General features: G+C 39.1%; 1 protein-coding gene and 1 pseudogene across 1 annotated transcript; both read right to left on the bottom strand.

Moving 5' to 3' along the window:
* Positions 1–1,729: 1,729 nt before the first annotated feature.
* LOC115733664 (disease resistance protein L6-like) lies at positions 1,730–8,890 on the bottom strand. Its single transcript, XM_048278049.1, has 7 exons — positions 8,752–8,890; positions 7,999–8,586; positions 6,441–7,593; positions 5,893–6,174; positions 5,669–5,759; positions 2,373–4,281; positions 1,730–2,003 (listed from the first exon to the last, which is right to left on the bottom strand). Exons 1-7 carry the CDS (start codon positions 8,808–8,810, stop codon positions 1,931–1,933), a joined length of 4,155 nt encoding a protein of 1,384 aa, XP_048134006.1. The 5' UTR covers positions 8,811–8,890; the 3' UTR covers positions 1,730–1,930.
* A 5,461-nt stretch (positions 8,891–14,351) lies between these two features.
* On the bottom strand, positions 14,352–19,669 carry LOC125314620 (annotated as a pseudogene).
* Between the last annotated feature and the right edge of the window lie 6,140 nt (positions 19,670–25,809).

Below are 25,809 nucleotides of genomic sequence, written 5' to 3'. Positions count from 1 at the left end.
AATTACACTTTTTAAAAGTTTTAGGACTCAATTGCATTTTCGTGACAAGTTTTATAACTTCCAATGCACTTATTCCTTATTAGTATTGAGGTAGTGAGGGGCGGTCACCATAAGGTCATCGAATCATCGAAACAAAACTCAAATCGTCTCGCACCACTGTAGACAACAACCGCATAAGGAATGTTTATCAAGATAAATTTAAGCGTATGTGACGAATTTAGTCATCATGTGGAATGATCAACCAAAAAAGAAAAGTGAAAAGACATTACTCTCGGCAATCTACTCGATCATTAATTGATCTTGTTTCTTTGGCTTACACATTAAAGGTGTGTATTAGAGAACTTTTACAAATTAATGTCATCTTTGTTTCACGAAAAATGACTCATTTGGAAGATACTTTACTGTAAAATGATCGCTCATATTGCTTGAAATAATTAGTCAATGAAAAATATTATTATTTTTGATAATAATTTATGTGCAAATATTTTCATATACAATAAAAAAAATTCCCTACAATCATTCTTGTAAGCGATACAAGTAATTATTTTTAAAATAGTATTTTTCAAATCAGTCATTTTTTGTGAAATAAAAAGAACCCAAATGTCATCCAAAATTCCCTCATTCTCAAATCGATAAAGATTTCTAATTTACTATCTTGATTGGTTCATCATTTCTATGGTGCACGGTTGAATATTGGAGACAAAAAGGGAAAAATGAACCCGACGTTTCCATTGCATATTACGGTAAGAATTTCACACTCTATTAACAAGTACTCCAAAGGGGATAGATTCGAACTTGAACTCCCTCTTGACTATCACCCTGAATGAATGTATCACATTTATATTGCGCTCCTAACAAAAGGTAAGATCTTGAGAAACTAGGGCATATTCTCACAAGCTATTTCTAGTGATGTTCTAACAAAAACAACATTAATCTACTTTAATTTTTCATAAGAAAACTCATCTGCCAAGCTATATAAATATCTGTATCTTTACTACATACAATAAAATGTGCTTCTCCAACTCTTTGGGCATTTTCAGCGTTTCCCTTGAATATCTTAAAAGATTTGAACTTCTGTTAACGTAATGTTTCCCTTTACTTCATAGTTCTTGAATTCCGTTCTAGTTAGCATTGTTTTTTTTTTCTTTCAAAAAAAAAAATACTTCTTCTCATTTTCTGTTGTTTGTATTGCTTAAGAAAATGAGCCAACAAAATAATGTTTCCATCGTCAACAAAAATAAGGTATTTGTCTCGTATGAGAACATTTCATGTTGACTTATCTTCCTAAGTGATAAAACTAACACTTTATCTTAATCTTTTATAGATTTTTACGGAAAATTCTATCAAAAACCTCAAAGTACACCAATGTGAACCAACTACAATTTTTTTTTACCAAAAAACTCCTACCTTGTACTAGTGTGACGCATATCCTTTCCCTCAAAGATTGCCGTCTTGCGTGGTGGCAAGCATCGCATTGTCAATGTTTTCCCGGACAAGTGGCAATGATGTGGCGTCACGTGAACGCAACGTTGGAAAAAGAAAATGGAAACAAGCCTATAAAACAAAAAGAAATATTCCAGACCAATAAACCTCGAATCTCAACTAGCCTATTCAAGCATTTTAGAGTCAAGCGTGCTGAACCAAGAAGTTACTTCAAGATTGAAAGCTCTCTCCCCGTGTGATTATTGGGTCCAGATTTGTTGGTCACCTTGACTCTGATACCAGTGTTGAGTGATCTTGGGCTCTCTCGTACCAACAGTTAGCTAAAAGGATGATATTTTCCCTCATACTTATAAACCGACCACCAACTCCTTGCACAACCGATGTGGGATAAACTTAACAATAATATCTCTTAAGCCAAAGTGGCAAGAATGACATAGGAACAGAATGCAGTTGGGGAAAATTTCCTTACGTTAACCAAAAGAAAGCTTCAGGAGTCAGCGTTTAACAATTTCCTTGCTCTAAAAACCTCTGCAATAATGGATTGAAGGACTTCTTCATAGCTGCAGCAATGCACAATTGAAGGACAGTACATTTTAGTTGGACAGACAGAAATTTAAAGGATGTTAATATGACGATCTGATTGTTGATTTGATTTCTCAAACCATAGTGACCGAAAGATCTTTTAACTCAGAATACAAAAGAAGAGAAAAACAAGAGAGTAGACAGAAGAATATGTGCAGCTGTACCAGTACCGGATATCACAAACTAGAATGATCTACTTCTTATTCTATAGGATTGAATTTGTTCGAGTGGACAATTATTTGAATGCAAAAGGGTTGCGTTGCAGAACTTTGAAACTCTCTGTGTTGGGAAAGTTCAATTCAATGACTGTTTTATCTCATGATTTAGCAGCGAAATAGCAGAATTACCTGGTATTTTTCAAGACGAAACCCTTCATTGCTGCAACCTGAATTAGGGCCTCTTCCCATGACTTCACTTCGTTGTTGTCGAAGTTCGTCCGGTGCTTGTCCAGGTCGCTTTTATATAAATCAGTTTTGAGCTTAACGTCATCAATCTCCACATCGTAGAACATGGGGAGGATTCTTCTTTTCCCCTTTGATTCTGATGTGCGTTTTGTCATGTGGGCAAGCTCGCAGAGACAACAATGACTAGAAGCATAGTTTCTAGAAAAGATGGGTATGTAAATATTGGAGTTACCAAGTGCCTGTAGAATCTCTTCCCCAATCCCTTCGTTTGACCTCAAATCATCCTGATCACTATAAACAGAAACTCGATCTTGTAACATCCAATAGTGAAGGAAATTGACAATGCCGAGACGAATGTCTAGTCCCTTAAAACATAGGAACACATCGTACATTGGTAATCTGTGGGAAAGCCAAATCGATCTCGAGACATCCAATAATCTTTCTAGGATAGTGCGGCCACGATTATCCAACACCCAGCTTTCTAAGCCCTCGATGCCCTCAATGGCTCTTAAATTTGGACACGCTTCTAGCTCTAGATGTTGTAGCTTACCCAACTTAGCCAAGTTGGGTAACTGCCCTATTAAACCACAATTGGAAAGAAGGAGGTACTGCAAAGATTCCAATTCCGATAAACCTTGAATCTCAATTAGCTTATTCAAGCCCTTCGGTTCCAAGCGCTCCAAACACCTTAAGAGTGATAGACCAGGTATTTTCTCAAGGGATTTACATCTACGTATGACCAGTTCCCTCGGATGTGTTAGGCCTAGATTGACAGGTAAGTGTGATATTGCACAGTCAATTACATGCAGAACTGTCAAATTTAACAAGTTGGAAAATTGTGGCGATGGAATAATACCCCCGAGTTTCAAGGTCGACAAATGAGATGGAAGCCGATAGGATGGTTGTTCTCTCATCGAAGTTGCTTCAAGTTTGGACTGATAGTCCCGCCAAGTAGAGCGAGGTATATTTGTCGAATTGCTGAATCTTTGTAATTCCAGATGTTCTAAATCAATGATGCTTGAGGGGTGAGGGACAAGAGAGAAGTCCGGAGCTTGAACCGCCAGGAATTTCAAACTTGATGGAAGATCCGGCACTTGTTGAAGCTCAATCGAACCCACTTCAAACTTTTGGAGATGGAGACGACTTATCTCCTGAGGCAATCTAGAAACACTAGTAAATGCTAAGTTCAATGTCTTCAAATGGATTAGCTTCCCAATTTCCTCCAAGTTTTTATCTGTCGGATCCCAAGATCGCTCGGCATATAAACCTTCAAGCATCTCCAGTCCTCCAATTGTACAAGGAAACTCCTTTATCTTAGTTCCACGTAAAATCAACACCCTTAGTTTCTTTAAGTTTCCGATAGAATTAGGTAGTTGAACTAAGCCTGTCGCTGATACATCCAACTCTATCAACGTTTTTAGCTCCCCAATTGAGCTTGGAAGTTCCTTTATCCCCACGCACCCGTGTAAAGTTAAGCATGTAAGACTCACCATCCCTCCAAATGAGTCCGGGAGTTGACGGATTTTAGGATGCTCATTTAATTTAAAACTCGACAAAGATTTCAAATTCCCAAATCTCTCTGGAAGCTTCGAGAGTCGAAAATTTTGGGGCATGACGATTTGCTTTAATGATTGTAGGGAACCGACTTCTTCAGGCAACTCCCCAAGAGAACTACACCCTTTGATATTCAAAGTCTCTAGGAGTTGAAGTTTAGAAATGGAGGGGTGAATAGTGATTAAGTTGGAACACCGAGCAAGTGTTAACGTCTCCAAAGATGTGAAATTAGAGAAGTTAGGTGTCCTCCTCAACTTTGGGCAATCTGTTAAATCCAGAACTTTTAATTTTTTGTCATCTGCAAAGAAAAACGTGGAATTAAAAAGAATGAAACACATCAATCAATCTATATCGTTAACATAAGTAATTATTCTCATTTTTATAATACAATATACTCCAACATTTAATTGCAAATGGTGCGACTAGGTTGCTTCTAATTACTTGAGATTTATTTGATAAAACAGTTGGTTTGTTCGTGAAATATCACTGGTAACCGGTACTAATAGTGAAGTATATGAGCAATTAATTCATACTCTAAACTTGAAAAAGAAAAATGCTCATTTATAGAAAACGAAAGGCTGCTTATAATCTACTAGGGCGAGCCTGGTAAATCGATTCTTTCATTAGTCTTTTGACGACCCATAAGCGTTGGTACTTGCAAAATCAAAATAAAGCTAACGACATGCTATGAATTCATTGTAAAAGAATAGGTCTCTTCATAACTTAGAACCATTAACCAATACTCGCAGCAATTCGTAGTCTACTAGCTGAAATACACGCTCGTTTGTCAAAGCGAACGACTGTTCATAGTCTCCAAGGATATTTCAACCTGATAAGTAAATTATTTTATTTGTATGCTGCTAATAAATTAAACTTGGTACTCAGTAAAACTGAAGCGATGGCCATAATCTACTGACCATTTACCACGATACATAGTATTTTGTTTGTAAGTTACAACAGTTAAATAACACTATTAGTAAAGTATCTGCACAAATTGTAATCTACTAACTACTGAAGGGGGTCACTCGGAATACTCAAAAACAATTGGTGGTCTGCTATCAGGTTTCATGATGGTAAAAATTGTTATTTCTTCGACAATTTATCGAACTTGAAAGTTGCCAATCAGTTCTTGCTTATCAACGTTATTTCCAATTTACCATTCACCGATATTTCCAATTTACCATTCACCTATCATTCAAATTTACAATGCACACATGGAACTCTACTTCGAGTCTATCAATATATGAGAATCGGACACTTCTATATATCCCTCACTCATGCATCTTCATGATGTAGAGTTCTACAGGGGTAGACGCACATACACGAAAGGAGTAGTATTGGCTCTAACACCATAATAGAAGGTCAAATCCAAAAGCTCAAGCTAACGGATGGAAGGAGACCGCATGAATTTAAAAAGTATATAAAACCCGTTGTCAAGTAAAGTAGGATAATATTTTAACAAATAGCTATCAGAAAAGCGACTGCAACAAGCCACAAAGCATCCCGAGTTCAAACTCCAATGCAGGCAAATCTTGAATTCCTCAAACCAAGGTGATGATGGATACTTGGATAATACTATGGACTGGGGAGCACAGCTAATGATTCTTGCTAGTACAGATTTTAAGCATATCATATTTATATGTGGCTCGATTACTAAAGCAGTCTGTAGGGAATGAATGAGATACAGAACAACAATGATATGCCACTCGTTCTATCATTTACTGGGCTGTCATGTGATTCTAGAGCTTCCTCTTCTTTCTTTCCAAATGTGTTTAGCTGGTTGTAGTCGACTCTAGATGTTAGACTTACACAGAATGTTTTAGATCAGGGGATCACGCAAGCTATGTATAACGTGCATTGAATGATCCGTAGACATGGATAGAAGGTGATAGAGTAGCGCATATCGTACCTGGATTTGGCTCCACCCACCCCAGTCATCTTCGATGTCGCTTCTTGAAAGGTTTAGCACAACCAAATTAGCAAAATGAAAACTCCCCGCGTAAAATTCATTTTGCTTAATTTCCCAAGAAAGCCATCTTAACTCTGAAAGAAGATTGCCGAAGTTGCCAAGCATATCAATGCCTTTCACTTGAAGGAACCTTAGGTTTGGTAGAGCAGCTAGTTCTTCAGATGCAATGCCGTCGCTGCAGCCATCGGAAGTCAGGCTTAGTGCTACCACATCTTCATTTCTCTGCATATCACAGACTCAAGATTGAACATGCAACATAAACTGTTCTCTGTTTTCTCAAAATTTCAAGAAAGCTACTTAAAAAGCCAATTGTCAGGCGATGTCTTTTGGGTCTCTCTTCAAACTTTGAGATCTTTGACCTGAAGGTTTGACGGAGAGATGTAACAACCGCAAGACAAAAGCGACGGTAAACAAAGCTATCAATCGGATGCATATTTTAACAAAATTGCGTCTCTAAACGGGAAAGAACAGATGCGGTTCCAGTTTACCTTTCTTCGCTCCAGTAGTTTCAGGGCATCCTCACAAATCCACACCCTACAAAACTTGCGAGGATATACTCGAAGAACAATGTACCTTCCAAAATCTCGAACTTGGTCGTGCATCCAAAACCTGTTGTCATCTCTAATCTTGATCAAGGACCTTTGAGAGAGAACCCTCATTGCAATGCTGGGAAAGTACCCACAATCTTTCCACATGATAACCGGGTATGTTTTGTCGGTATTGATGAAAAAGCAGGCTATATCCAAAAATACCTCTTGGTGCTTATCCTCTAATCGTTCATAACTTATCATTAACGTATCTCGAACATCCTCAAAAGGACCTTCTTTTAACTTCCTCAGCGTTTCGTCCCACACTTCTCTTTTATCCAAATGCCCCAAATCTTTTCCCCAGTCGAAAAGGTTGGACCCTATCACCACGACAGCCAAAGGAAGCATGCCCACTGTACGAACAATTTCTCTTGAAAGAGCATCATATCCTTCTACAGCAGAGTCACTTCTAAATGCATGCTTATAGAATAGATGAAGTGCTAAATCAAATCTCATTCCACGAACTTCATAACGCAAAATTCCTTCAGGTTGGTTTAGGACAACTTTACTGGATAAGCTCACTTGAGTCATCAGGATGCTTTCATCCCTAGTTGTGATAATGATCCTGCTACCAGAACAAAACCAATCAGATTTTCCGGCTGCGAGTTTTTCGAGCTGCTCTTTCTTGTCTAGATCATCAAGAATAATGAGTACTTCTTTATTACTCAATGCTTTTTTTATCATCTTGATCCCACCATCAACATCTTTAATTTGGTTAGCAATCCCATGGCCGACCAAATCTGATAAGAGCTTTTTCTGCAATTCTATAAGTCCATCATGAGGTTGTGATAATGTTCGAACATCTGCAAGAAAACTACAACGCTCAAAGTGAAGAGATAGTTTGTTGAACATTACTTTGGTAAGAGTTGTTTTTCCAACACCACCCATGCCATGGATACCGACAAAACGCACGCCACCAGACCCAACATCTAACAACTTCATTATGGCTTCGATCTGATCAGTATCTTCAACCAAATGTTCGGTCACAATTATTTGTCTTGTCTTAAGTTTATGGGAAACCTCTTCAACAATCAATTCGATTTGTTCTCCTTGGCTGCAGCAAAGAATGAAAATTGCGTTTCATTCAAAGACTAGATAGACTACAGGACTCTAGGCAATATGTAGATACATAACTCAGCTATTTCAACTACTCAAACAAATTGCAAATTAAGTACTATAATCATTTGAACCGGAAATTTTCGATTGCAGGTTGGGTTTGACATAGTTTTTTGCGGGTTTGAAAAAAGTTTTCCACCCACGCCTCTTTACCTTTTGTAGTTTTTCGAGCACAATCTTAGTCAGAATTCCATGAACTTCTAATGTAATGCCACATTGATGTAAGTTTGAAAATTTGGACACCACAAAGTTTCTTCCAAAGTAAAAGTGCAGAAAAATTCCCCTCTGCAAGAGCCTTCTTCCACATTGTGCTTATTAACCACAAAAAGTTGAGCAAATTTACCCTTTGCCTTTAAGATCCCATCCCTTTATACGTGCAACCTCAACAAGGGCATTTTCCCAGCGCTTCAATTCCTCGGAGCCAAACTTCTTCTCGTGCTTGGGCATGGCTTTTCTATATAACTTGGTTTTGAGCTTGACATCGTCAGAATCCACATCGTAGAAGATGGGAAGTATCTCTTTCTTCTCACCTGATGGTGAGGTGCATTCCACCATGTGCGCAACCTCACGGAGACACCACGAACTGTTAGCATAACCCGTAGAGAAGATAGGTATGTAGATTCGAGACTTGTCAAGCGCATTCAAAAGCTCTCCACCAATTTCTTTACCTACTCGGAGTTCTTCGTTGTCGGAGAAAACGCGGATTCCCGCATCTCTCAAGCGATGGTAAAGACAACTGGTGAATCCATTGCGTGTATCCGGTCCTCGGAAACTTAGGAACACATCGTACTCTTCGCGAGATGCATCATCGGCTCTTGAGGTTGACTCTGAGTCCCTCCTTGACGACCGGTTCTCTTTTCCAGGCCCATGGTCCGTTCTTGAGGTTGATTCCGAGTCCCTCCTCTTCCATTTCGTCAATTGTCTCCAAACCCTGCCAAAAATTACAAACTTTTAATCTGGTCGAGACTTGAAAAATAGGAATGTAAATTGAACAAGCGGGCTGAATTGCATCAGACATGTCCAGGAGCAAAGTCTCATTGTTTGCTGCGTTATCTGTCAACAAGAGCTCGAACAGAAGTTGAATCAGAGCACTTACAGTCCTCCTACAATCAAAGCAAGGATGGTGATTAGAGCCTGACTCCCGCCGAATTCCATGAGAGGGCTGATCCTCTCAGCTGTATTCACCCACAGGAGAGAACCACGCTTCTCTAAAAAATGCCTAGTTGGGAGGGTTCAGTGAAGGAAGACCGACTGACTTGTCAAGGTAAAGAGAAGAAGGGCAAGGTCAATGCAGGGAGGTTGAAGGCGGGTTTCTGGGAAACGATGGAAGACGCCGAAGCTCAACATGGAGGTGCCCAGAGACTGAGGGGAGTCAACAGTGGTGGGAAAGAAAGGAGAAGTGCCGGTGGAAAATTCAAAGCCAAACATAATAAATTCATGTGCCGTGCACCTTCCGACACTAATATGATTAAAGAACAGGTAGTTGAAGATTAAAAAGAAAAAAAATCTCACCAACAACCAAAAAGAAGAAAGGAACAAGAAAGGGGCAAAACTGAAATCTTCGAGAGAAATTTAACAGAATATTCCACGTTTTAAGCCGTCACAAGGACAATGGCTAGATTCGTCTCAAATTAGGAATTACATGCATTTTTTCAGGCCAGTATGTAAATGGTAGGGATAACGATGCAAATGGTCCATAAACTTTGACATAATGTGCAACGTGATCTCTAAACTTTTAATTTATTCGATACAATCCTTAAACTTTTGATACATGTTTAATTTAGTTCCTGAACTATATGAAAATGTTCAACATTATTCTTCAATTAATTCAAATTAAGAGACAATATTGAATATTTTACTCTAATTCAAGTACAAAATCAAATATGTGTCAAAAGTTTCAAAGACCACATTAAACAGATTAAAAGGTCAAATGCCACATTTTGTTTCATTTTCGCCAAATGGTAAATGGTTCGGTTTTCTTTCCTTCCGGCCTATTCATGATTTTCATTGTCATTTGACAAAAAGAAAAAAATGTATAATAGCTAGAAGACAAAGAAATCGTAGGTTTTTCTCTATCACGAAAGAACATTATTGGACATTGGCCGGTGGTTTTTCGTCTAGTAATGACAACACTTTTGGAGTACAATTTCTGCTTCAAAAGTGCTTGTGGAGCATTTTTTTTTTCTCCAGAAATATTAGAGGCCACTTGAAGAAGTAAAAAAAAAATTCCTCTCTTTAAAAGTAGAAAAATCAACTTCCGATTAGAAGTTGATTTCTAGAGCAGAAATGTTGCCATGGGCATTGGCCTATTAGAATTAACTTTTATGTTTTAGCTTTTTCTTTCCAAAATTTTTAGCGCACACTTAGGTTTCTTTCACTCTTAGGCCCGGAATCTTTTACATTAATAAAAAACCGACACGTTTTTTTTTCAAGTGTAACTTCTCACCATTTTTAATATTTAAGGAAATATATTAAGCATTGGCAAGAACGGAAAATATTTCAATGTTTTTTTAGGAAATATTTCAGCTTAGTTTTTTTTTTCCGTTTCAGGCGCAAAAAGTTAAAAAAAGAAAGAAAAAAAAACATTGCCACATGCATTCCTTTTTAATCACTCAGAATTGTTAAAACAAAAACAAAAAGCTTAGAAATATGAATAAAAGATACTACAGGAAGTGTCAAGGTCCTACTTGATCATAATTACTTTTATCTTGCTTAAAATATTCATAACTATTTATTTCACAAATATCTCCTAAATTAATCATTCTTTTTTTTTTAATTTCGCATAGTTCAGCTTTAAAATTTTAATCTATTCCATATTAAAAACTACTTTCTGAAACTAATACAACTTTAGATAATTTTCTCTTACCACATATATGAGCTCAAGTTTTTCATATTATGTTCATAATTTCTTTTGATGAATTTTTATCCTATCATTTCACAATAGGAAACTTTTTTTAAAATCTTTTAAAGGTCCATTTATTGCATGCGTGCCTTGCACGTGCACTTTTGTAATGTTAATTAAGCACTCTTTTTAGGAAAAATTCTCATTAGACGGTGACAAAAGCGACAACTTGATAGAATCCAATTTGCGGCCGATCCTCAGCGCTGCATTCACCAGCAAATCATAAACGACCGGCATTTGAATCATGGATTTGTAAAAATAAGCAAATTGTGACAACATGTAATGAAAGAAGATTGGGCTATTGCCTTAGATCTTCGGCTTCGCGGTTGCTCTGAATGTGATGACAACATCAAGAATAAGGGGAGGATGAAGGTGAATTTTGGTGAAAGAGATGACCAGTAGAAATAGATAAAGGGTAAATGACACGAATTATCCTTGAACTTTAACCCAATGTGCAATGTATTCCTTAAACTTCAAATTTATTTAATATGGTTCATGAACTTTAGCTCAATGTATAATGTCGTCCATGAGCTTTTAATTTGTTTATTATTATGGTCTGTGAATTTTTGTACATGTTCAATATGATCCCTAGACTTTTGGTATATGATCAATTTAGTCCTTGAATTATATGAAAATGTTCAATACTATCCTTGAACTTGAATTAATGGAAGGCCAACATCAAACATTATCGTACACTCCAGGGACTAAATTGAACATATATCAGAAGTCTAGGGACCACATTGAACAAATTAAAAGCTCAAAAACAATATTGCTTATTGGGCTAAATTGAGATAAATTAAATTTCCAAAGTTACGATTGGGAGAGTCCGGGCTAAGTGTTTGCTTAGTAATTCATTAGCTTTCCTTTGGTGGTCTAGAAATTGTTAAAAATTGTACACGTCGGCACCGGACATGTCAAGTAGGATGATCGACATCCAAGTTAGCAATTTCGGACCTAAATTGACTGGATAGACTGAATTGGCACCAAAGTGACAAGATTTAAGATTAAATTGGTATAATTGAAAGGTTTATGACTGAATTGGTATCAATAAATAGGTTTAAAACTTTTTTGGTACTCTTGCCTTGAAGATTGAAAAAGGAAAAATCCCATAAACAATGATAAAAAAAAATAGGAGGTCAAAATCGAAATTTCAAGAGAAATTTAATGGAATTTTCCATGTTTTAACGGTGCTAGGGGGCACTTTCTAAATTTATCTCAAATTTGAAAATTCATGTAATTTTTTAACTTATAAGTAAGACTTCGTTTGTTTAAAAAAATGAATAAATTGAAAAATATTATCCTAAGAAAATCAGTGGTATTGCTTGTAAAAAAATGAAAAATAAATATTTTCATCGTTCACTAGTATATTTAAAGATAAATAATTGTCGATAAAAAAATTAATTGACTAAATGCTTTAAATAATACAGCCGATTATTTGAAAATTGTATTTTAAATCAATCATTTTCCTCAAAGTGAATGGAGCAACGATGGTAAATAATTTTTTTTTTTTTTTGCCTTCTGACCTATTCATGCTTTTCATCGAGACTTGGCCCACAGTAGGGTACAGGACCTAGAAGACAGAGAAAAGGTTGGTTTACTCTTTGTAACAAAAGAATCACGTCAAGCAATGTGATTGGATACATGGGGGTGATCGATTCTCGGTTCGGTCCGGTTCCCCTCAAGAATCGAAAATCGGACCGATGATACTTGTTCCCATTTTTTGGAACCGGGGACTAGATCAGCCACCCTAAGAATCGGGAACCGTACCGGACCGTCGATCCAGTCCGGTTCCCGATCGGTTCTAAGGAACTAATAACACGATAAATTTCTATACGTCTATTAGATTTCACGTCCATTCTCTACATATTTGCTTCTTTGAAAGATATTTGGTGGCCAAAAATCCTTCCAGCCAAACAAAGCAGTCCAATAACTCTTCAGCTGCGCAAGCAGACATATGTCTTGTTAGTCATCGGCCAAGAAAAGCAACATGAGCATCTTATAAGCTATGGAAGCCGACAAACAATCCCAACGCTCATGCAGCAACAAAACAACTCTTTCTTGGTACAATGTCATATTTTTCTTTTTAAATTCAACCAGTCCGGTCCAGGCGGTTCGGTCGGGTCCCATGTCCCTAGAACCGGGAACCGAATCGCTCGGCCACCGGTTTCAATATTAAGAACCGAAAATTAGATGGACTCATCTAGAACCATGAACCGAACCACCGGTCGGGTTTGGTTCGGGAGGTCCTATTTGCTCACCCCTAATTGGATATACAATAGCGTTTTTCTGTTAATTAATTGGGCTGTTCGGATTGACTTTTATTTTTCTAATTTTTGTTTTCAAACTTTGCAATGCACACTTCAATTTATGTTTTTTCAATCTTAGGATCGAACCTTTCACGCTATGCAAATATTGACAAGTAAATTTAAGTACATCATTTTCTTATTAGTTGAAAGAATACTTTAACTCGTTACAAGAGAGTGAAAAAGTTAGATTTTGGGTTTTTAAGTCACAATAAATAGGCTCGGGAGAGTTTTGTTTTGTATCTAGCCGAAAAGAGTTAAATGAAAAATTAATAAGATTCGGCGCACAACCAAATTGAAGTAAAACGTAAAGTAAGAAATAGAAATTTTATCCTGGTTCACCTTACACTAGGGTTACGTTCAGCAGATGATTCCATTATAATTAGCACATCACATATTTCGTTACATCACTCAATTACAAGCGAACAAGAGTATATATAACAGTAGCTACTCATGAGCGGAACTCGCGTCTTTTCGGAAGTATGCACCACATCCCAACAAAAATAGGCACATCCTTTCCTTTTTAATCATCTAAGAATTGTAAATGAAACATTCATCGTCATGATACTGCTGGAAATCGTTCTGTCCGGTGTAGAGACTGGCCCAGCTAGGCCGGACTGGTATTTTATAACGTCCGGTTGTGGAAAATTGTCTTTGGAACTTGTGGGTGCATTCATCTGAACACCTTTGCAGTACCTTGGACGACTCAAGCATGCAAACCGGCCGCCGGGTTTGTAAAGCACGACTTAAATTAATTCGTGTTGTCGGGTATTTCAATGTTAAGAATTTTGGGGGGGCAGGGCATTACACCTTTAAATTTTTTATTTAAATGAACTAGTTACCATCTCCATAAATTTCGTTTTGACCATTGAACGAGGTAGTGCGTTCATATTATTAGTCAAGAGTGCCTTTTGACCGATGGCTATGCTAGGTGCTGTTTGCTTTCTAAAGAGAATCGTCCACTTTCCCGTTCTCATGCCCTTTTCGACTAGAGTCGCATATTTAGTAATTCCCGAACTTTCTTCATGAACGCAAGATTATGTTCATTCGAAAGACGATTGCATATTCCCGACTTACTGCATAAACTGATCTTGAAAAAAAAGTCTTATCTATGATTGCTGCGGAGTTCATTTTTGTTCTCCTTCTCTCCTTTTCTTTCTTCCTTTCTTCTTTTTTCCAATCTGGTTCAGAGTGTTAGCATACACTTTTCTCATTAAGTTCCATTCAACGCGTTACTTTGCTTTTTTGTGTTTTTGGTGAGGAAGGTTGGAGGGCACCCTCCGAGTCGGAGGTCCGCTGTTTCAAATCTCATCAACTGAAAGTTAGTTTCGACACCGTGAACAAGTAGATCCATCCACAGTTGACGTAGCAGCAGTGTTTGCAATGCCGAGTAACGGTTGGCAAATCGGATGGCCTCGGAAGTTGTAACTTTGGCTAGAAAATGATCATCAACGTAGCCTTAAAATCTCCAAGATCGTGCAACAGTAAGCGTAGCTAGAAACCCTTAACATCGTGTGAATTCTGTTTGTTGTAAAATTAAACTCGTAATTCTGAGTTACAACATTATTTGAGCCACCGTATGATGCAAAGTACTTTTCCCTCCATTGTTCTCTCAAAGCCAGGGAGAATTGTAAATCGGGGTCACGACAGATTTGACATGTAGGTATTTGTAGAGAGCATCCAAGCCCAAATCTCTCCCGAAGCCGCTCATCTTGTAGCCACCTATAGGACAGTCATTGTTGAACGCAAAGTAGCAGTTTATCCAGATCACGCCCGCTCGGATGGACCTCGAGACGTGTTCGCCAGATCTATGTTCTTCGTCAGAACCCCCGCCGCTAGACCGTACCTCGTATCGTTGGCCCTCTTGATTGCCTCCTCCACAGTCCTGCAATCCGCCACAAAATGATGAATGCTGCACAATGTGCCTCCTCCATAGTACCCTATGGTGCCCAGAGGCGCACCGCCAGTCAAAAGCGAGGCTCCTTCCCTCTTTCCATGCTCGATGTAAGAAAGTATCTTCACAAACTGCTTCTTATCGACCTAGAATTTTCCGTGATTCGTGTCAGGCTAATTTTCAACCATATGCTTTATCACAAGATCTAGCTTGTTCTTGCTACTTGATTTTGTTCGTTCTTACCTGCGGTCCTTGACGGACGTTTGGATCAAACGGGTCGCTGACCGACCAAGCCTTCACCTTCGCCACTAGCTTCTTCTCGAACTCTTCATAGATCCCTTCCTGAACATAGACACGAGAGCCTGCAACACATATTTCTCCCGGCTTAAGTACACCCCAAGTGCCATAAATTGTGTACGGCGCTCATTTTAGTGCCAAAACTTTCAAATCGATCACTTTAGTGCTAAGTTTTTGTAACTTCGATCACTTGAGTGCCAAAACTTTCAAAACGATCACTTAAGTGCTAACTTTTTTTAAAAACGATCATTTAAGTGCCAATGTTTTTAAAAAACGATCACTTTAGTGCCAAATTCACCGAGCCACGTCATCTCAAATATTAATAAAAAAATACCACGTGTCGAATTTTCGGCAAGCCACGTTAGCTCGGGCACTAAAGTGATCGTTTTTAAAGAAGTTGGCACTTAAGTGATCGAAGTTACAAAAACTTAGCACTAAAGTGATCGATTTGAAAGTTTTGGCACTAAAGTGAGCGCCGTACACAACTTATGGCACTTGGGGTGTACTTAAGCCTATTTCTCCCCAAACAGAGAGTGGAATCGAGAACCGTCATGATTTCAAGTATTGGGAGCTTATCTTTGTTTTCGCAATTGCCATAAAAAGTTCAGACACTGTACCTTGTTTAACAGGATACCTGTAAGAGCAAGATTAGCAGCGCTATCTAAATCAGCATCATCAAATACTATAAGAGGCGATTTCCCATCCAATTCAAGCGAAACTTGTTTCAAATTGCTCATCGCCGCGGCCTGCATCACTATGCGTCCTACTTCCGTAGACCCCATAAAACTGACCTGAAGTGAGGTTTGAATGCCACATCATTCAAAAGCTAAAAATCGACAAGCATATTTATATCAAGTTCAACCGATGTTGTGTCATCCCAAAGAAAGAACTCATATTCGTACCATATCAATGTCCATATGACTGCTTATCGCCGCACCGGCCGTCGGTCCAAAACCGTTTACGACATTGATCACTCCATCAGGAATACCGGCCTGATGAAAAGCAAACCAAGATTTTAGGCAGAAAAATTACCTCATCAATTTCCTGGTATATCCTTTTTTTTTTTCCTGACATAATGTTCAAAATAGGGTTTTCACCTGCTATTGTATTGCTGTATTCAGAATTTTGATTCAAAACCAGTGGAACATTATTACTAGAAAGCTTAACCATCACTTCTAGACTAACAAATAACCAGATTCTTTCATTTTGTCCCGTGAACACTAATTGTTAGAAATTAAGACTTGCTTATTAGTACAATTATATGCTAGAAAAATGATTTATGCTCTTAAAACTTGACTTTTTTGAGTCAGATTGACATACCTTCTCAGCCAAGGTAGCGTAAAAGAGAGCTGATAGAGGGGTTTGCTCGGCGGGCTTCACAACCATGGTACAACCAGCCCCCAGTGCGGGCGCAACCTTCATCATGAACACGGTGGTCGGGGCATTCCAGGGGATGATGTGCCCAACCACGCCAACCGGCTCCCGCAGCGTGTACCCTTGAAGCTCACGTGACATCTTTAGTACCTCGCTGTGGATCTTGTCTGTTGCGCCGGCATAGTACCTGAGCAGCATGGCTGCGTGAGGGATTTCCAAGGCCTTGCCGGAGCTGAATAGCTTCCCCCATTTATAGTATCCAAAGCTGCCAGTTCATCTATGTGCTCTTCGATTAAGTCTGCGAATTTCGACATGATCCTTCCCCTTTGCTAGTGATATGATTTATAGTCATAGGTCATACAAAAGTGAAAATACGTGAACAATAGAATCCGGAATGAAATGCGGCTAAACTATGTTTTGGAGGTTTAGATAGAACTACATAAATGTAGCTATGTGAAACGAAAATTAAAAACAAGAAACAAAAGAAAGAACTTAATGTCACTAAATTTTTTTGGTCGAAGACTTGTGTTACTAATTGAAATCGAACAATGCTACACTTATTCAAACTGATTCCAAAAGTTAATTTACTAAGTGATGTGTCAAACCATAAGTGATCTTTTAAACAAGTGAGCCACATTCAAGAACCTTATAATTTGACACATCGTTTTGTAATCCGATTATTCTAGCATATTGTATTGAGATAACACCAGGCATGTATCATCCAGTATGCTTCTCTATACGCAAGAAAATGAACCAAAAGCATATGTTCCTAGCAAAAATGCTAAAACTAGACATGTCAAAATGTGTCATAAACCTTTAAGGAAAAAAATGGGTTACTCATTCTTAATTCATATTTGATGGGCTGAGTTGTTATATGTGTTATCTATATCCTGTAAATAAGTCATAAATAGGTTTAGAATGGTAAAACCCAAAATAATATAGTTGTTATATAGGTTCACAACTTTCTTAAACCCAACCCAAATCTATAACTCTCTCTCACCCAATCTCGCAATTGCTTACTCCGCACTCTTACTTTAGTTTGGGTAAATTGGGTTAAATATGAAAGTAATTTAGCAATATATGAGGGGTTGGGTATGCGTTGCGTTAGGTATAGGACACTAGATTTGTATTATATGAAAATGAGTCAAAAAAGTTAAAAGAGTCAATTTGGGTGGGATTATTTTCAACCCGATGTGAATTGACCCACATGTTTGATGACTAGTAGTCAAAAGAGGCATTCCAAGTGTTCGAAACAAATGTGAAAAACTAAGTCTCCGTTTGTTCAGCGGGAAAAATGAATGATTTAAAAAGTAAAAATGATCGTTTGTATCGCTTATAAAAATGATTATATGAAAAATATTTTCATTATTCATAGAAATATTTAGACAAATTGTTATTGATAATGAAAATATTTTCAATCGAAACAAATTATCGCTTACAGAAAAATATTTTTCAAATCATTCATTTTTCAATAAAAACAAATGGTGCCTTATAATAGTTATTAAGTAAGTCAATCACATGTTAAGAATTTTAAGAATGGGTAAACTTTATCATTCATTTTTTCTCGATATGAATGACTCATTCCGGAAAGTACTAAAAGTTAGCTACCTTAAAATATTCAATTTCCTAAACATCACCACCAAAAAAAAAAAAACAAATGTACAACTGCAGCTCTGTGAATAAATTAGGAAACATATTTTAAGTTGATTATATGTACTCTCGCCTCTATGATTGGTCGAAGAATCTTCCTCAACTTAATTCCCATGAAGTGTTCGAATTTCCTACCAAGAAAAAAAAGTCACAATGTCTGTCAGATGTAAATTAATCGTCTCACGACATGATTTGGATTATACTAATCTCCATCGATTTCTTTTTGTTTGGATTTCGTATATCTGTATTCTAATTAATTGGAGTTATTAATGTGTCACTGCTAAATGGTGTGCCATCGCACAGAACATTGTATAGCTCATGAGAAACCCACTATTGCTAATATGATGACTTTGGGATTTTTATTAGGGCATTATATTTTGGGAAATGCTTCCCCGACACTCTTCGTCAGGAACGATATAATCTCAACTGTAAGTTCACGTACCATCACCGCGTGTTTTGCACAAAACACTCATTAATCGGGAGACTGTACGGTAAAAAATAATTGACAGTAGTCACGATCTTGACCATCAGACTTACAGTGTTCTTATTTCTTCTCCTAGAAAGCCAAAAAGATTCCGCTCATGAGCTTTGGGACACTGCGCTTTATGCTCTTGACTAATAGAGACTTTACTTGGTAGTTGATACTCGCCTGCTATTTTTCTTAGCGTTGAGACTACGCTCGAACCCGTCAACGATTCCATAGTCAAGATAAAAAGGAAAGACAAACATGAAAATCGATTTACTAAATGAAGTGTCGATTTAGTGAATGATTCCGGCTAGAATTAATCACGTCGTGTCGATAAAATCAAATTCGTGGGGGAATTTTGTGAAATGGCTCCTAGTGGCATTGTCCGTTTTTAATTTGATGGAAAAGGGGGGAGGGGACGTACGTAGCCGGGCATGCGCGGCCAAGGGCCGTGGTCAAATGCTCGGCGGGCAGCTTTCACGGCCAAATCCACGTCCTCTTTGTCTCCCTCTGCAACTCTCGCCGTCACTTGTCCATTTCTTGGATCTATCGTCTCCAATGTTCTCCCTGTTCATCCAGTTTCAATCACCATAACACATTAGAAACCTCAGAATCATCATCATCATCATCATCATCATCATCATCATCAGAAGAAGAAGAAGAAGGTTTTGTTAGGAGTGCGACTCTCTGTCAAGGTCAATCGTGATTCAGCTGGTCGTTTTCCTTTAAATCCTCTGTTTTCTGTACTTCGGAACAGAGCATCGAATTGTATTCATCAGAAAGATAACTGCTCGAATGAGGCTACAGAATGGTTTGTTCACGGCGCAACTTTATTCTTTTTCCCCTTCCTGAGAAGAAAGTATTAAGCTAGCTAGAACAGAAGAGCGCATCTTTCTGTGAGAAGAGTGCGGGGGAAACGGGAAACCAAAGGAATGGATCTTCTTCGAGGCAGCGCCAAAAAACTTGACGAGAAAACCGGCGAATCCTACCTTTGACAGAGTCGACGAACTCGCCATTGATGAAGAGCTTGGTGAACTTGATCTCTGGAACAAGATCATCGTAAGTCTTCGGACTCCCGTTTGCATTGCTCTGGTTCTCCGCCATCTCTCTCTTCTCTGCACTCAGAATCTCTTAAGGGTCTCTTTATATAGTAGATAAGTCATTTTCCTTCTTGCAACACGCAGGTGTATTCCTTTTTTTTGGGTTTGGGTGGGGGTCGTAAAGAAATTTCAATGACGAAATATTGAGGGTTGTTACCCGATAAGCCCAAAAGCGGGGCATCCGCGCTGGCGTGTTTAGGAAAGATACACTTTCCACCGATAATTGTCCAAAGATTCCTAAACTTAATTTACGGCGGCCAATTAAGTCTTAAACCTTTTTAATTATATCAATTTTGACCTAAAATTTTTAATAATTTGCCAATTTAGTCCTAAACATTTCAATTGTGCCAATTTAGTCATATATCGGCAAATCGTGAAAATGTTTGCTAAATTTACAAATCGTCAAAAGAGAGAACTCAATTGGCACAATTGAAATATTTATGACTGAATTGAATTGGCAAGCCCTCAAAAAGTTAAGGACTCAATTGGCACAATCGAAATATTTACGATTGAATATGCCACCATACAATAAGTTTAGGACTTTTAAAACAAATTTCTCTTTATCCGCTGATTACAGGTGACGAGACGAAAGATTAGCCGCGACACAAAAAGATGCTTGTTGAATGGCTTGGATAAGGGCTAGTACTTCGCACAGGCGCTACTTAAGTTGAGGGGATATAACGTGAAAAACGTGTAATCACAGGAGACCACCCCTCGATCAACTAGGTTAGGAGTTTAAGATCTTCGATGTGCAACATAATTGGTGAGAAGACACAAACAATCTGACGTGAACGAACCAATTTAATTGATTGATACTTATGGCTCAACGGTCACGTGCAAGATATTGCTAGTTTCTGCCGGAGCATCGAACGGGACGACGGGCTAGCTTTATTATAATCATGGAAGGTAGGGAATCTTTTCTACATAATATGCACATCCATGTGTATCAAAAAAGTCCCAAGCTATTAGAAACGGACCCACCTGCCTTTCGTATCTTAATCGTCACTCCCTCTTGCTCGAAGACTCTCAGGCGGAGAAAATTTTCCTAAAAGTCATAAATCTATTACTTTTTCGACAATTTAGTCTTAAATTTTTTAATTATATCAATTAATTCTTAAATATTTTCATGTTTTTTCTATTGAGTCTATCCGACCAATTATGGCCAGAATTCACCGATGCGGACATCGGGTCCTAAATGTCGTTTGTTGAAGTATTTCTCACACATCACTTGACAACGGGTCCTAAATGCTCTTTATAATTATGTGGTCTTTGTATATATATCGGTTTAAGTTTTTGGATTGGATTTTCGAACAATATTGAAGTTTATCATTCATTCCCTAATTATTTAATTAACTACTTTTACGTTCTTTTATTTGCACCATATATGTTTCGCTATTTCACATCTTGGTTAGGACGTCAAGCATTGAAAAATGGGCTAATATTTTCCTTCATCGCATCTTGGAGGATTACAACCAATTGGAGGAATTTGCTCCAATAAAAACCTCATGCTTGCTCCGTTTGTTTTCTACAGAAAATAAGGGTGCGATGCGGAAAATAAGAATGCATGACAACACTTCTAAAAGTAAATTTCTGGTTAGAAGTGCTTACGGAGCGGAAATCCGTTTAATAACATAACTTCTCAAATAGAAATCTGTTTGGTAAAAATTTCTATTTCCAAAAGAAATTTCTACTTCTAAGGTAAGTTTTCACTTCTGAAATTGTTTTTCCCCCAATTTGAGAGGTTAAAAAGAATTGTTTCTTAACTCAAGAAGTACTTCTCGCATCATCTTCTTTTCATTATACCCCTACTCTCTTTTTTACCACACCGGCCTCCGCCAACCTCCACCGCCGACCACCACCCTCGTTGCCAAACACTAACCAACACCCGCCATTGCCCACCGGAGACCTCCACCGATTGCTACCCATTGCCGCCACCTACCGACTGTCCCTCGCTGCCAACCACCGTCCACACCTGACCTCTGCTGGCTGCCGCTTATCGCCGCCGGTGACCACCGCCACCTGCCAACCAACACCGCCATTGCCCACCATCGATCTTCGCCGGCCGTCGCTAACCATCGACCACCGCTGTGACGCCCCGGAATTTCGTAGTTTGTTAAGAGACCAAGTTCAATAAAAAGGATTATTGTTGAATTCTAGTTGGTATAAAATTTCGGATCAAAAGGACGTAAGTGACGATTTTTTGGACGTTTCCCGAAATGTCGTTCGATTTCGATTGGGTCTCGAAATCGTGGTCATCGCGACTTAGGATTTTTATTCGTCGTGCCTAAAATTTTCCGGACCGAACCTAGCCCATGAAAATCCAAATTTTATCCCCAATCGATTGAGCCAAAAATCCAATTAGTCCCGATTTGTCAAATTACGGAACCGCCCTTGGATATTATGTATTTGAGACAAGATATTTAATTATTTGGTGGGCCCCACTTTCAGTCAAATTGGTCAAAACCCTAGCAGCCCACGTGATTATTTTCTCTTTTCTCCTCTCTCTTCTCTTTCTCTCCCTCACGTCTGCAGCCCCCCTGTTTTCCTTCGCGCGACTTCCTCCCCATCCATCACCGAACCATCTTCTTCCTTGGCGATTTTTGCCAAAACACCACCTCTATCCACCACCTTACTCCTCAATCCACCACTCCTTGCCGCCACCACCATCATCCCGGCCGCCGTTCGCCACCGGAAAGCCCAGAACAGCCCCGACGAAATTTTGCTCTGTTTAAGCCCCTGTTTTGCCCGGTTCTGTTTCCAGCCGTTGTGCACCGCTCCGCCGCCTTCCTCTGCCCATATCCGACCACCACATACTCCTCAAAACTCCATCGAACCATCCCCACCAGCCCCGCGACCTCGCGTCACCGCCGGAGCCCCGAAACAGCCCAAAACCGTCCCTCCCCTGCTGCTGTATAGTGCAGTTTTTAGAGTCTGACTTGGAGAAACAAAGCTTGTTCGCATAGCAAACGGACCCGAAACCACCCGAAATTTTGTACACACCTTCCTCTACCTCTCTACGACGTTACCAGCTAAAGAAAACCCCCAGATCAGTCCTCGAAATCGAAACTGTACACGTCGCCGTCCGGACTGCTCAATCTGCCCTGTTTTTTTAGAAACCGGACTGTTCTGCACCGTTGCTGTTCGGTCGCTTCCGGCCACCATCCGCCGCCCCCAGCTGGTCCCGAAGGTCGTCCTCGACTTGTAGGTGAGTCCCCCAGCCTTCCCCAGCCTCGCCTCAGCCCGCGAGATCGTTTTTCCCCCAAATTCAGCCGGTTTCCCCTGTTTTACCTCTGTTAATTCTGTTTTTCAGCTTCCGTCGCTCGCCGGACCTCCAATCGCTGAGCTGCTACCGTTTGCAGCGATTTCCCCGCTGAACTTGTCACCGTTTTTCGGCCGTGAACAGTATCGCCGGAACAGTACCGCCGGTGAACAGTGTTCCGGCGTGAATAGTGATTTCCGGCCCCGACCTCAAAAATCGTGCCCGACCCGACCTCGACCACCGTTTTTGGTGAGTTGACCCTAATCCTTGGTTAGGGCGCTAATTGCGCCTAGAATTAGTTAGCTAGTCGGTAGGGAATTTAGGTAGGTTTGATTATGGTCGGATTAGTTAGAAACCCGGTTTAGGGTAAATGACCATAATCGATTAAATTAGAATTGTCTGTGGCTAATTGTTGTTAGATGAATTTGACTGTATGTTGTGATTTGATCGCGAGCGAGCGATAGGTTAAGGACGAGCGATCGATTGACGATTATAAATCGAATTGGCTAATCAATGACTTTGACACGAAATTGAGCCTTTATGTGGCCTAATCGAATTGGTTTATTCGTGTTGAATTGATGACTTTGTTTGGGTGGATCGCCTCGTTGAAATATTGATTTGAGTACCTTGAATGCTCATTGAGTGAATTGGCATTCGCTTGGGAGTTAATTGTCCCGTGTGTCGTTGCGGCGTCGATTTGGTAGTCTGCATATGCATATGACCGTGTGCAAGATCAAAGACATAATTTAGCATGAAAATGGCCTTGGGCCGAGTCTTTGAGCACGTACGTGTGAGCATCCGGCCTAAATCAAAGAGAATAAATTGATTGATGTGTCGGGTATGCTTTGTATGGTCATATGAAGGAACGATGATGGGTTTTTCCTGGCAAGTTCGTCATGCGCCATAGTACACACCGTACCATTTTTTATGTAACCACACGACTTGCCGGAAGCACGATAATTCATGCCCCGTATGGTACGTACGGTTTTAAGGGATTATCGGATGCCGGTCGCAGCTTGTGAAGGACCGACGCCCCGTATAGGGATGCCTACTTGCCGTGCCGTGCGAGTGCCTGGATACACCGCTTGTAGTAGCCGTTGCCGAGAGGGAAAAGGAACGTAGCCCGGTCCTGCCGGAAGAATGCGGGATCGCATTAATTGTGAGAGTCGATCACGCCGGTCGCGTGGATCCTCATCACTGTGGCGCCAAGGGCGCGATCATCGTTAATAAATGGACTTGTGTGGTGTCCGATGCATACTTCGTGAGTGTGATGCGGTGTTCAGTTGGTTGTCCGATGTGATTGTTGGGTTGAGTCAAACATTGCATTATGTGTGGCTGAAGGCTGGTAAGTATGCATGTGGATGATTATTGCCATGTGATATGATTGTTGGATAAATGGCTGTATCGTGGTGTTATAATCCGCGTGGTTAGGATGTTTTAGGTGAATCAGTGTCCTAACCGAGCTTAGGCTTGATTCACTAAGATTTATATCTCACCCCGTTGTGGGAACCATTTTCAGATCCCGGGTGATGGAGCTTTATGGATACCAAGGCCAAGTTATGAGAGTGGTATTTTGGAATAGATGAGAAGTTAAGCTTATCTGACCTAGTAACCTTTTGAGGTCTTAGTGAGCCGCCCCGAAGTATGGGGTTGTATATCTTTCTGTAGCTCGGTAGGGTTAAGACTCATCTGCTGTCCGGTGATTGTATATGTTACTTTTGACTATTTTCCTTGGTATGTATTTCCTGCTATGCTATCCCCGTTGTTTATATGTTGTCCGGGAGTAAACCGTTTCCGCATGCGTATATAATTGAAAGGTCGATAACGCGCCTGGGACGTTATCCTTCGTGACCTCGTGGCGGTTTGGTAGGGATGTTGCGGGCTCGAGAGTCGGGGCGTGACAACCGCCTACCTCCGTTGGTTGCCGCCCCTTGTCGCCAACCACCGCCCAACGTTGACCGCCAACCTTTGACCACCGCTCTGCTAGCCACCTTTGTCGAATTGCCGTCTCCTGCAGCTAGAGTAAAAATACATAATATTTTTTATTTTAAAAGTAAATAATATTTTTCAATAATAAAAATTATTTTTTAAAGAAATTTCAAAAGTTTAAAAATGAAGTAGAAATTTTTTGGCTGTCGACAATAATTTTTCGTAGAAGATTTTCTATTGATAATATTTCAGAAGTAGAAATTTTCGACCGTTACCGAATGAATTTCCTTGATAAGAAATCAACTTCGAGAGTAGAAGTATAAAAATCAACTTCTGGCTAGAAGTTAATTTTTGAAGTAGAAGTGTTGCCATGTGCGTCCTAAATGATTTATAATTTTTTTAAAAAAATGATCTCTTATATTTCTTAAAATAATTAGTCAATGAAAAAAATCTATTATCGACAACAATTTATGTATAAGCATTTTCAAGGATAATGAAAAAAATTCATTCATTCATTTTTATAAGCGAAATAGCAATTAATTTTAAGAAAATATTTTTCAAATCATTTTTTTTTTCGCAAAACAAACGAAACCATAGAAAATTATCTCGTCATTTTCATTCCAGTTTGCTTGTGAGAGCAGGTAAGCTTGAAGGTGGCATTTTCATATATCCTCAGCCAGCTAGCCTTGATAATACTAGCCACCTAAATGGTCAACTAATCCCATGGATGCATGGAAATCATCTAGTATAAATTTGTTATTGCTTCACTCACGAAGTGACGAGCATGAACCAGAAATCACATTGCACTAAGGTTTCATTTGTTTCACGTAAAACAACTTTCAAGAATTTTTTTTTATTTTCGAGCATTTGGTTCATAAAAAAATTAGTCAATGCAAACATATTCAAAAGCGAAGAAAATATTTTCCTCTTTTTGAAAAAAGAAAATCATTTTCCCTTCTCTTTCTTTCACCAAATCAAGC

The sequence above is a fragment of the Rhodamnia argentea genome, chromosome 4, assembly GCF_020921035.1.
Source record: "Rhodamnia argentea isolate NSW1041297 chromosome 4, ASM2092103v1, whole genome shotgun sequence".
In the NCBI taxonomy this organism is placed as follows: domain Eukaryota; kingdom Viridiplantae; phylum Streptophyta; class Magnoliopsida; order Myrtales; family Myrtaceae; genus Rhodamnia; species Rhodamnia argentea.
Note: the sequence above shows the minus strand (reverse complement) of the source record. Positions and strands in the feature narration are given on the sequence as shown.

Excerpts from the sequence above, each read along its gene's own strand:
- LOC115733664 (XM_048278049.1), bottom strand. The coding sequence starts at position 8,810 with ATGGAATTCGGCGGGAGTCAGGCTCTAATCACCATCCTTGCTTTGATT. Across the intron at positions 6,175-6,440 it reads AACTACTGGAGCGAAGAAAG|AGAAATGAAGATGTGGTAGC; the intron begins GTAAACTGGAAC and ends TGTGATATGCAG. Across the intron at positions 2,004-2,372 it reads TTCGTCTTGAAAAATACCAG|CTATGAAGAAGTCCTTCAAT; the intron begins GTAATTCTGCTA and ends GCATTGCTGCAG.